Source organism: Lycium ferocissimum, unplaced genomic scaffold (assembly GCF_029784015.1).
Source record: "Lycium ferocissimum isolate CSIRO_LF1 unplaced genomic scaffold, AGI_CSIRO_Lferr_CH_V1 ctg17941, whole genome shotgun sequence".
NCBI classification, from domain to species: domain Eukaryota; kingdom Viridiplantae; phylum Streptophyta; class Magnoliopsida; order Solanales; family Solanaceae; genus Lycium; species Lycium ferocissimum.
Genome location: NW_026717504.1, coordinates 1 through 12,568, shown reverse-complemented (window position 1 = coordinate 12,568; position 12,568 = coordinate 1). Strand labels below are relative to the sequence as shown.

The window sequence follows — 12,568 nt, the reverse complement described above, 5'->3', positions numbered from 1 at the left end:
ACTTGACTCAATTCAACAACTTGTATGAATATGTGTTTTCTTGCTCCACAAACCACTTCAACTTACTAAAGACTCTTCAAGGGATTGTTTGGCTATGAAGAACAAGTTGGAAACTTTCTCTCTTTCCTTTTCTTTTTTTTTTTCTTCGGTTTTTTTTTTCTCTTTCAAGGCCGAATGGCCATAATGTTTTCTCCTCTCTTTCTTGTGTTTCTTGCTCCTTGAAAACTCTAGAGAAAATAAGATGACTAAGTCATCTTTCCTTTATATATATACTTAGCCTCCTCTAATAAGAATGAGCCATATTACCCCTAAGCTTGGCTTGATTCCATTTGGCCACATATTGCAAGTGGGGTCCATGGCCAAGTGGCCATTTTCTTGAAATTTCTAGGAAATTCCTCTTATTTTTCATGAAAACATTTCCCTTGGTTCCAAATTTGCCCCTAGCCTTTCTCCGTATTTCCATGAGTCGTTTTGCGAATTTTACCTTTTTACCCCCGGCCTTTCTTAATATTTCAACTTTACAATTTTCCATACGCAACTTGTCTCACTCGCCTTGACTTACCCGAGGGTACAAAATACGGGATGTAACAATATCTGTATCACTTGGAAGTCCCCCAGGTGGTCGAGTATTTTGTGCACCAGCCCATTCTGTCCCATCTGCCTCTCTAAATTCCGCACAGCCAAATCGCGATTCTGATTATCTGCTATCAACTTCTGCTGGTCTATCATCATCTTCTGCATGTCACCCATCATCTTTTTCATCATCTCTTCCATACTATTTGTGGGAGCTTGAGGAGCAGGTGCTGACTGATAGTTCTGCTTCTGATTACCTGAGTTGTCACTCCACCTGAAATTCGGGTGGTTCCTCTAATTTGGGTTTTAGGAATTTTTGTATTGATGTTTCCTTTCCCCTTGCCTGTATTACCCACAAAGTATATGGATACGGGATTTGCAGGGCATTCATCACTGTTGTGGCCCTCTCCACAGACATCACAAAAGGCTATGGCTTGCTGCACTGCATGCACTTGTGGTGGCGCTTGCGACGTAGCTAACTTCCTGAGTTCGGTGCGCATGGCATCAATCTGTGCTGATAATGTTGTAAAATTATCTACTTCAAAGAAGCCTGGTGCTTTCCTAACTGAACTGCTAGCTGCATCATCCTGTCAGTCTGGAGTGCTCTGAGTAAACCTGTTCAATAGTGTGAATAGTTCTTCATAGCTTAGATCAAGAGCCTCGCCCTCCCGGGCACAGTTAAGTTCAGTGATGACTTATGTTGGGCATCCAGACTCTCAATAAATGTGTGTGCCAGAACTTCATTCGTCTGATGGTGGTGAGGACAATCTCTGAGAAGACCCTTAAACCTCTCCCAGGCTTGATACAAATTTTCTCCATTTTTCTGCCTGAATGACATGAGGCGAGCGGTCTTTGCTGGTGGAAAGAACCTTGTCAAGAATTTCGTCGCCAAGTCATCCCACGTAGTGATAGAATTGGCGGGCCTCGCTAATAACCGTTACTTGCATTCCCCAATAGAGAGAGAGGGAATAGTGTCGGCCGCACATATTCTTTAGTGACCCTTCCAAAGAGCAAAAGTATCGACAATCGCGTAAAAGTATGGATGTGACGCCGAGGATCCTCGTGTGACATTCCCGTGAATTGCCCACTAGAGTGAAGTAGTTGAATCATGGGATGCTTCAGCTCAAAGTGCCCTTCGATGGTGGGCTTGACAATTCTTGAAGTGACATCCGCCACATGAGGCTCTGCAACCTCTCTCACTTTCGCTGGTTGATTATTAGCCATGATCACAGGTAATTCTACGACGTACCGCCGGTTCTCGCAATAAATTCAAATCTCTCTGCGCCGATTGAATGTACGTTCGGCGCGGATCGAATTCCTCAAGATTGTTTTGACTCGCAAATCTTCGCATTCAAATAAAGTACCTGCAATCAAGTAACAGCTAAGATCAAGACGTTAACACTTGGATAAAATGAAGCAATAAAATTTATTATGGCAAAAATAATTGATTTCTAAGTCCCCGGCAACGACGCCAAAAACTTGTTGTGTCCAAATGCACACACAAGTGTACGTGGTCGTACAAGCAATAGAGTGATTATATAAAATCGGATGTCGAACCCACAGAGACTTATGACCAATATTTCACGAAAATAAACTATTGCTTACTATCTATGCAAGTGAAGAATAAAAGTGTTGGTTCTTTTATAACTAAATGCTATAATGTAATTGACTAATAATGTATCCAGAAATTGTGCTTAGAACGTAATTGAGAACTGCTTTTATCAAGATTTTAGAAGTATTCCAGGGTCATGGTTGGTTCACCAATCCTATTGAGTCAGTCAAGTATCACACCGTAGCACCTTTGTTCACAATAGCTAATTAACCGGATTATTAATCTCGTAGTATTCTTCCGAACCACTACTCGCCGATTCAAGATAATTCTCCTCCTATATTCCTATGGTATTGACCTATCAAGAATTCAATAAGAGCACGGTATATAATTGATTGCGGCAACTAAGTATATTCCTATCCTAGTCACAAATCCTAGCCCAACTTTAGGGGTATTCAAATCACAATCTCATTACTTCTTCTCCAAATTAACAACGTCTTTCCCAAGCACGTATATCAATGAGTAAATAGAACTCAACTGTTACGCAGACAATCAAGAACTTAAACACAGAAGTAACGAAGCAATTGCATATGAACAAGCTACTAAGATTGAAAATACTTGTCAAACGTCAATATTCATGGCTACGCCACAACCCCAGAATTTAGTTGTTTAGTTACACATGATTCGATAATGAAAACAAGGATTCATGATTAACATAGGGTTTTTGATGTAAAGAAAAATAGTAGAAGAGGAATAAAACCTAGAAAGAATTTCACAAGTCTCAAAATTCGTCCAAGCCGCCTTTCTAATGTTAAAAACGGCTATTTATATGCTAGGGTAAAAATGAGATAAGTTGGCCCAATCCCGATCTAAATAGGACAACAGACGCTGGCTGTGCGTCGCATGGCCAGTGCATGACCTCGTTTATATTCTTCCTATGCGGCGCATGACCAATGCATGGTCTGTCTGAGATTCAGGAATGGTGTTCTTGCGCGCTTGCTGTGCGGCGCATGGCCGCCGTACGAGACCCTTCCTCGGGTCGATTTTTCCTTCAAGTGCCGGAACTTCCTTCGCAACGTTCAATCGATATACACAAATTTCGGACCGCTCAAAATCGCTCGAATACCCTTCGTTGGTCCTTGTTATACCCGTTCATATAAACATACCAAAGATAAGCTCATATTCAACAATTTGCATTCAAAACTGCGATGAAAGTGCTAAGAAGTAAAGTGTAAATAACACTAAATCAAGATATTTGTGCCAAATATCAGTGGCCTGGTGAAAGACTATCCTTCTTCCATATTTGGTGGGCCTACCATTTTACAGATTCTTTCTAGGTATTAACCTTTTAGAAAGCACCTGCTCTGATACCAAGTGATGTAGGCTATGCATCCACCAAACAATGTATGGAGGGACCTGGTTGAGTATCAGTTCCCTTATGCAGTGCAGTAAAAGAAAGAAGACACTGTTTTTACCATGGAAAACTCCTTGCTCAAGGGATTAAAAACCATAACCTACCCTAGTAGGATTTCAACTCCACTACTCGAGAAACTTCAGATTACAACCTATTGTAAGCTAGGAACTAACTCCCATAATCCCTCAACCCTTACACTAGTAGCAACCTAGGAACAAACTCCCGTAGTCCCTCAACCTTTGCAATACACTAATTGCAAACACCTCTACTTGACTAACTCTAGCCAAGGAAACTAAGGTTGACTACCTCTAGCCAAACCCAACTAATACACCTTAGACTAAGCTAGCCAAGGGTACCACTTAATAGATTGAAAGGTAAACTGCCTAACAACTGCTTCTTATAAGAGAATAGTAGGTTTACAAGTTAAAGCACATGAAACAAAGCCTAAATCAAACTAAGAGAATAAAGCATCTTCAGTGTTGGAAACAGATCCTTCAGTTTGTGATTAGCTTTGTTGAACACTTGGAGAGTCTTATGATTGCTGTACCTTCTGGGTGATTTTTAGGTTTTCCAAGTGATACACAACATGTTGAATATATAGTGGGAAGCATGTGGGAAGGATAGAGACCACTCATTCAATATTGACCTAAAGCATGGGCCAGCTCAACTGCTGTACTTGTGTGTAGTGAGTAGTTTGATTTTACAGCTGTCTCTGCTTATCGTGCAAGGTGCACAAAGAGCAGATCACAGGCCAAGTCTCTATCTGATTCTGAATCAGTTTGACAATCATCAAAACAAAAAGCACTTGGACGTATCAATAGTATATAAAGCATGACAAACAATATAAAAAGGAACAATAACTACCACAAAATACGATAATCAAAATGTTAGAGACAACAGATAATAACAGAAATCGAAGGACAAAGAACTACAAGGATAATACTATGAGTATTAGTATTGAAGGATAAGCTGGACAACGCTCAACTACCTACTAACCTTCTACCCTAACCTGTGACTTCCATAACCTCCTATCCAAGGTCATGCTCTCGGTAAGCTGAAACTGTGCCATATCCTGTCTACTCACCTCTCCCCAGTACTTCTTCGGCCTATCTCTATCTCTCCTGAAATCATTCATAGCCAACCTCTCACACTAGGGCATCAATACATCTCCTCTCTTCACATGCCCGAAGTAATAATGTACGGAAGTAACTCAGTATTTGTTCATAATTACAAGGAGCAATGATTTTTATCGGAATGTTTAATGTAAATACAAACTTAATGGTAAGGATTATGCAGAACCTATAAGGACAGAGACGAAACTTCAATTCATTCTTTCTTCATAACTGCATAGAATATTGGACTTGTAACATATGAAATAAATTGAGGATCAAGATCAGTTCTTGCAAACTATGTTTTGACTAGACATTTGCAGCGTTTTGAGATTCAGTAGAAGATATTCTTTAAAATGTACCACTAAAAGCATTTAAACGCCATTATTGAACTACTAGCTTGAAATGACCCAGAATTGTCAGTTTGTAACGTAATTAATTAAGGTTGAATAGAATTCACTGTGATCACACAGAAAGGTATCTTTTTATAAATTGTTTATTTTAGATAAGTCGTGTCTTGCTCAGGTTGTGCCTTCAAACAATGAAATGCAAATCCATTTTTCCTTCTTTGTTGGTTGTGAGGAAGGAAAAAGACTAAATAGATGTTGGTTGTCTTTTTTTTTTTCTTTTAACTGAACTGCCACCTTTGATCATTGATGGGAAAAAGTTACAGATTTGAGTTTGACATCCAAAGCCTTTTACATGATCACGGAGTTGAGATTGGTTCTCTTTTAGTTGCAAAACTACAAGTAGAATAGCGCGCCGGAAGCCATGTAGGATCTTGACTGTTTATATTCTCTTGATTATCACCTTCTATCTTTCAAATTTATACTAATAAAATCCAATATACAGCATAGATCTTAGTCAACCATGAAACAATAGCGTAAAAGAAGGTTACTCCCATTCTTCCAACAGTATTAGAGGAGATAAAGTCCTTGATTTCCCCCGGTGTTCAATCATTTTTTTTTTTTTTTTGGTCCAACAATACCCCCTTGTATATAGATGGGTGCCAAGGAAGTCTTCTCTTCCGCATAAAAATTTGTAGTCCGGGTGACTAATCACATCAAGTAGCCCCTAGTTAGTAGCTTCCTTTTGAAATATATGTTCTAACAGTCCTCTTCTACTGTGAAATCCATGAATATATGCTTGTTAACTATAATGACCGAATTTCACCGTGAAGAATCTCTTGGATTGAAGGTTTTCCATGTGAGAACTTCCCCGCCAATATAATTTTATTGTCCTTAGCAAGCTCTTCCTCCTCTGGTGGGGGTGAAGAAAACAACAGGTTTTCTTTGTAAATCTCTGGGGGTCAAATTTAGCCCAGTCTTCGAAGCTACTCCCTCTGTCCCAATTTATGTGACACTTTTCGTTTTTCAAGATTTAATCTGCATGAACTTTGAACAACATTTAAAATGTATTTTTTTCACCAAATTGATATGAGAAAAGTGGCAACTTTTAGTACTTTTCAAGTAGTTTTCAAATATATAAATTTTAATCTTAAAATATTGAGTTAATCTAATCCAATTTAGCTTCAAAGTTTACTCAAATTGACTCTCGAATAGCAAAAAATACCATATAATTTGGGACAGAGGGAGCACCATTTTTGTACTTTGATCAGCTATATGGAGTTTGCATAAGATTGTGTCTGGCCTCCATTATTTTTGGCTCTATTAGGAGGATCACAAGGATGCTCTCTCATGGAAATTATCGGGACAGTAGAGAAACGCGAGCGGCACGTTCTATTTTATAACATTCAAAATTGTTAACCTTTGTCTATTATTGAAGTTCCAATCAGCGTCTTCACATGTTATAATGTGCTTAATCTACTCACCAAATGGCAATGCGGTTTCTAGACAATCAAATAAAGGATCTTATACATGGTAAGGGTTATACATATCCATTTGACTAATATATTAGCTTTTTCTTTTCAGCATGAAATCAATATTTGAAAGATACAATGAAGAAAAGGAACACCATCAATTGTTGACTCCCTCATCGGAAGCCAAGGTTATCTTCTACTCATGTTACTCTTTACAGATCTAGCTACGACTTGACTAGGAAGGGTCCAGACAGAGAGTTAGCTTTATATACTCAAACTTGTGTTCTGTCCATAGATGTGGCATTGCCCCAAAACCCTCTCTTAAAATAAGACTATCGACAGAAATATATTGAAGTTGCATAATATAACTGAATCAGAATGTCATTTTCAGTAATCATGTTACAATGTTAATTATAGCTTAATTGTTTAGTAAGTTAACAATAGCTGTTGCGGTGCAGCACCTTCATTTCCTCTTTATGTATGTGTAAACAACATTTCATGAAAACAGAATTGCAGAACTAGAAACAAGCATGTGTATCTTGAGAAAGATAAATACAATCAAACCCAGGTAGACTTAAGTGAACTCCTAATCAATTTAACTTTTTTTTTTTTTGTGAATAAACTGTAAATATTATTACCACAAATAGGAAGGGTGCTGGGGCAATATGCTCAATGAAACATGTACATTTCCTTGTCTGTTTGGAGCCCCAAGACATTGAAACTCTTTCTCTAACGTTGCACTGTATTTGACTATACGACTTATGTACAATATGTTATCTAAATTTCTCCCAGTTTCTAGCTTACGAGATGAAGCATTTCACTGCTCCATAGATATTCAATTACTATTTTCTTTTTGAATCTGTTGCAGTGCCTTTGTTTGATCCACTGCAAGGTGTTCAAGGTCTCAATTTAATTAACAAAAATGTTTGTAAGACCTAATTAAAGAGATTTTTATGCTCTATATCACTTGGCTCAAGCTTATAATTATAATGAGCCCATATTTTCAGGTTTTACCCAATTTAGTCCGTGTTGTATATAATTTGAAATACCTAGGAAAAGACAATATTCCTTCATTTGTGATTATGATTTCTATTTTTGGATGATTTACAAATTGATTGAGAGTGATATTCATGTTTATCATCACAAATTAAAAATTGTTGGGTGAATATAAGTGGAAAATTAAAAACTCCATTGAAGGGGTCTTGTAAAAGCTTGAAAACTCATATGTGGGTTTTGTGATTTGTTGAAATTTTGACTAAATGATTATTGGATTTCGTGGGGATATAATTTTGAGTTTGTGGTTAAAATTTGAAGCTATTCAATGAAGATTCGACCCATTCAGATGGAGTTTCAGTGTTGAAGTTCGTAAGAGACGAAACCCAGTTTTTATAAGTTTGTATAATATTGTATAATTTTGTATAGAAATATAAATGTATGTATAAACACCTCTTATACACCAGTATGAACTTTTATACAAGGTTTATACATTATTTACATTAAGCTTATAAGAGTGTATGCTGAGTGTATAAACACTGTTGTGGAAAAAAATGTCTATGTGGGTGTAAACTAAAAATATGCCTATGTGGGTGAAAATGCCTATTAGTGAAAGTTCCTATTTAAAAATGCTTCACTCAAAAATATTCTCCCTCCATCTCAATTTAAGTATCTTAGTTTAACTGGATTTGGAGTTTAAGAAATAAATGAAAACTTTTGAATCTTATAATTCTAAATTAAAAATGTGTGTAATGTACTAAATGATCTTTGAATCTTGTGGTTTTAAATCTGTCATGTAGAATGTTCGAATTATAAACTTACAAATATAGAAAGAGAGCTCTTTTTGGGACAGACCAAAAAAAAAAGTTTGACGCTTAAATAAGGATGGAGGGCGTAGTTTTTATTTTTATTTTATTTTTTTAACAATAATAGCAATAATTAAACAGCTATTTTTTTTTTTTTCTCAATTCGCAGTTTTGGAGGACGGAGGCAGAAAGGTTGAGACAGCAGTTGGACGATGTTCAAGAGAACTACCGGTAATTTCACAAATTACACTTGCCAAGGGTATCCATAATCTCCTTCATCTAACCGATTGAATGTTTAGTGAAGGTATTCTAATGTATATGCACATTATCTAAGTGAATGTTGAAGGGAATAGATTGAAAAATATTCAGTGGCACTCTTATAAGTAAATGTAGTGATTATAGCATGGCATTCCATCTGGTTTCCATACAATACTATTCAAGCTTGAATGTGGTCACATATGTCAAAATCATTCGAATGTACAGCACCTAGGTGTGTTTTTGTGTGAAAGATCCTCTATTGCTGATGAAATGGATGTACTCTACTTTAACGGCCATTTGTCTGGATCAATAGTTAATCAAAGATATTAAGCCAACCTAAAGGGAAATAGAAAGCTGGACCAATCTGACAGGTAATATGCTGATTGTCTTTGATTATCAGCATAGACTTAGCCAAAGAAGAAATTATCGACTGACGGATTACAGATACAGAATGTCAAGAACTACCAAACTTTATAGTCAAGGTACATGTGAAAAATATTGCAGGAGACTGAAGGGTGAAGAACTTTCTGGCATGAGACTAAGCGATCTCCACAATCTGGAAAACGAACTGGAGATGAGATTAAAGAACATCCGCATTAAAAAGGTAAGAAAATCACTACCATATCCAATTTAACTAACTAAAGACATCAACTTCCAATACTTAACATCGTGTCACACTTCTGCAGGAAAAAATGTTAACTGATGAGATAGAAGAATTAAATCGAAAGGTTTTCAATCATAGTGCAGATAATACTCTGAAGGCTCCAATTCGAAAGCTGATATGAACTTGTTGTAATTACTAACTCCTACAATGCCTTTCAGGGAGCCCTTATCGGTCATGAAAATATAGAATTGTCTAAGAAGGTCACTCTCATCCACCAAGAAAACAGAGAACTTCAAAAGAAGGTATTACAAAATTAACAGAGATGCCTCTTCTACTTAATATCAGGCTTGTTGTGAAAGAACAGAACAACTGTTTTCTCAGGTTTATGGAAAAGAAGAGGGAAGTTGCAGTGTACAACCTTCAGGAAAGGAATCATGTCTTCCGTTTCATCTTCAACAAAACGAGCAACAACAAAATGTCAATAAAACAGTACCAGAATGCGAAATTAGTTTGGGGTAATATTCTCTGAGATTCTACAAATTCGACACGAACCTTCAATATAGCAAACTCAATAATTTTGAATGTGTTGATTGAAAATCCTCAGGTTACAACTGCAGTAGCTCAAATCGCTGAAGACCATTCAAGGATGCCAGTTAAAGTCTAGCAGAAAGCATGGCCAAAGTTAAGGCCACCAAAATACTATAGTAGCGGAGAGAATATATACAGATGTTTTAACATCCAAAAAGTATAACTCAATGATGCTATAAAACTTGGTTGGATAAGCAACTTGCACGTCTAAATTATGTTGTGCTTGTATTACCCGTACGTGAACTTCTTTTTCAGTGCCTATCACCCTCTCGTGCCAGGCATGGCGAAGCCATGTGGCAAAGAGAGTAGTTTCACATCTAAACTATGTTGTGTTTGTATTACCCGCGAACTTTCGGTGCCTATCACCACCCTCTTGTGCCCGCTGGCGAAGCCAGGTGGCAAAGAGAGTAGTTTCACCTCCTTCTTGTCGCGTGGGAGCGAAAAAAAAAGTGTAAATGAGCTTGCACGTGACTTTTTGTTCGAATAACATTTGTCACATGATCATATACAATAAACTATTTGTTTAGGCAGTATAATTTTTTCATGTTTTTATTCTCCATTTCTCTCATTTGTCTGTACTTATACTTATTTAGAATGTTAGATTTTTTTAAATATATTTAGTACAGTCAATTGTACAAAAATAGTTACAAGTAACGTCATATACAAAAGTTCAATCAAACTTGTTCCGCATTTCGAATTCTAAAGGCGAAGGCATTAGTAGACTATCCATTCTGACATCTAAACCAAAAGATTAGAATGTTAGATTAGACCAAAAAAAATAGAGTTTCCGATCAAACATGCTGTAGATCTGGCCAGAAAATTGTACTTCCGGAAATTCTTGAGTTACACAGAAGAAAAGTATTTAAATGAAAAAAAATGTCTCGTATTTAAAAGTTATAACTGAAGCTAACCCGGGGAAAATAGAGTTCAGGTCGACCTTTTTTACGGATATAGTCGAAATATGGTTTAAAAAATGGACAAGTTAACTTGGAAGTTCTAATTGAGTTTGCATAACAACTGAATTCAAGCGTGTATAATTCTAAAATGGTAGCGAATCTGGAAAACTATGTGCATGAAAGTTGTAGCCCTCTGAAGTAGCTTTCCAATCATCTAAAGATCAGAGCAATCAGATCTCTTTACAAAAAGTTATGTACATTTTACCGAAGGTTGGTATTTTTGTCAAACTGTGGAACATTGTTACACCTCGAAAAATTTACTGTTGATGCACAGTGAATAGGCTAATGAAGAGTACGAAGTATACGATGTTTCAATAAGTAAGAAATAGCATTTGATGATTCTAAATAAGATTTTAAAGATATTCGATGTTGGACGAGAAAGTTGCCAAGAGAAGGCAATGTATACGATAAGTATCGGAAAGGATTTATGAGTAGCAAGTTGATGACAACTTAATGATGTGTTGGGGAAGAGTTATAACGCCCCTTAGATTGTTAATGAAGTGATAAACAAGTGCTAAGAAGGATCCATAAGGATTGGAGATCAAACGAGACGACGGATCAACTTTGGTGAAACAATGGGTTTCACGGCCATGTTCCACGGCCCATATAATATTCCACGGACCGTGGATGGGTCCGTGGAACCGGCAAGAGAGAAGGTGGCTGGCTGGTCGTGAACCACGACCGCCACGGCCAAGATTATGTTCCACGGACCGTGGAACAACCGTGGAACTCCCGACGGCCGAAATGTTCCAAGTTTATAAATGTGATTCCAACTTCATTATTTCATTTCCAACACTTCTCCACTTCTCTCTAAAGCCTCTAGAGCATTACATACATTTCATGAACAACAATCCAAGGGAAATCAAAGGTTCTTATCATCAAACCAAGTGAATCAAAGTAAGAAAACCCATTAAAGTTCATCAAAAACAAGGAATTCAAGTGAAGGAAAATCTAGGGTTTTGCTCAAGTGAGGTATATGCAACCAAGGTTCAATCCTACACCATCTAAGGTAAGTTTTATGATGTTTTCATGTTGTTTAAAGTATTTGGAAGTTGAAACACTTGGATTACATAAGGAAATAGGAAATGGGTCATGAATGTGTGAATAGTATCACTTTTGAGTAAATGTTTGGAATGAGTTATGATTCTTGATACATTATGAATATGATCCTGTTATAAATGATATTGAGAGTATGGAATCGACATTGTATGTGAATGAACGTATTGTCGAGATATGACGATGAATATGGATGAATTGAAGTGAATTGTGAAGTAAGAGTAATGTAGTTGGCTAAAGGCTATTGTGATGATAGTGTGAATGTTATTAATGATGTTTGGGAGTTGATATATATTATGGAGGAAGTCGTATAAATAAAGGAGATGTCCGATTTTCTCTAGAATTAGTCATGAATGCTAAGCTATCCATTATCTAATATGAGTATGCACTTCAATGAAGGTAGAACGTGAGCCTTGAAGTTAAGAACGTACAAGTGATAGAATAGTTGCACGGAAAGGTATGCGAGGCTAACCCTTCTTTCATAAGGCATGGTTCTTTGGCCAAATGTTTATCCTTCTACGAGTCTACGATATTCTCCAATGATCCTATCTCTAGAAGCTACTAAGCTTATGACGCTCAAATGATACGATTGTACTAAGTTCCTTATACGACGAGTAATTCTCTAAAGATAGAATGTAATGAATGACGATAGTAAAAAGGCTAAAGATAAATATGAGCTTATATGTATGTGTGCCCATGAGAGGCTATTGTGAACCCCGAGCTTATATGGCCGGGTAGAATATAGTGAATATATATATATATATATATATATGACGACGCGCGCGCCACTGCATTTGGGTACGAACAACCCTGAGCCTCGGGTAGGAGCCGGGTATGACACCG

General features: G+C 37.1%; 1 protein-coding gene across 1 annotated transcript; it reads left to right on the top strand.

Annotated features, from left to right (window-relative positions):
• The first annotated feature begins 6,142 nt into the window (after positions 1–6,142).
• LOC132042801 (agamous-like MADS-box protein AGL17) lies at positions 6,143–10,268 on the top strand. The gene is made up of 7 exons (XM_059433323.1): positions 6,143–6,652; positions 8,433–8,494; positions 9,026–9,125; positions 9,208–9,249; positions 9,344–9,427; positions 9,507–9,640; positions 9,730–10,268. Exons 1-7 carry the CDS (start codon positions 6,578–6,580, stop codon positions 9,743–9,745), a joined length of 513 nt encoding a protein of 170 aa, XP_059289306.1. The 5' UTR covers positions 6,143–6,577; the 3' UTR covers positions 9,746–10,268.
• The last annotated feature ends 2,300 nt before the right edge of the window (positions 10,269–12,568 follow it).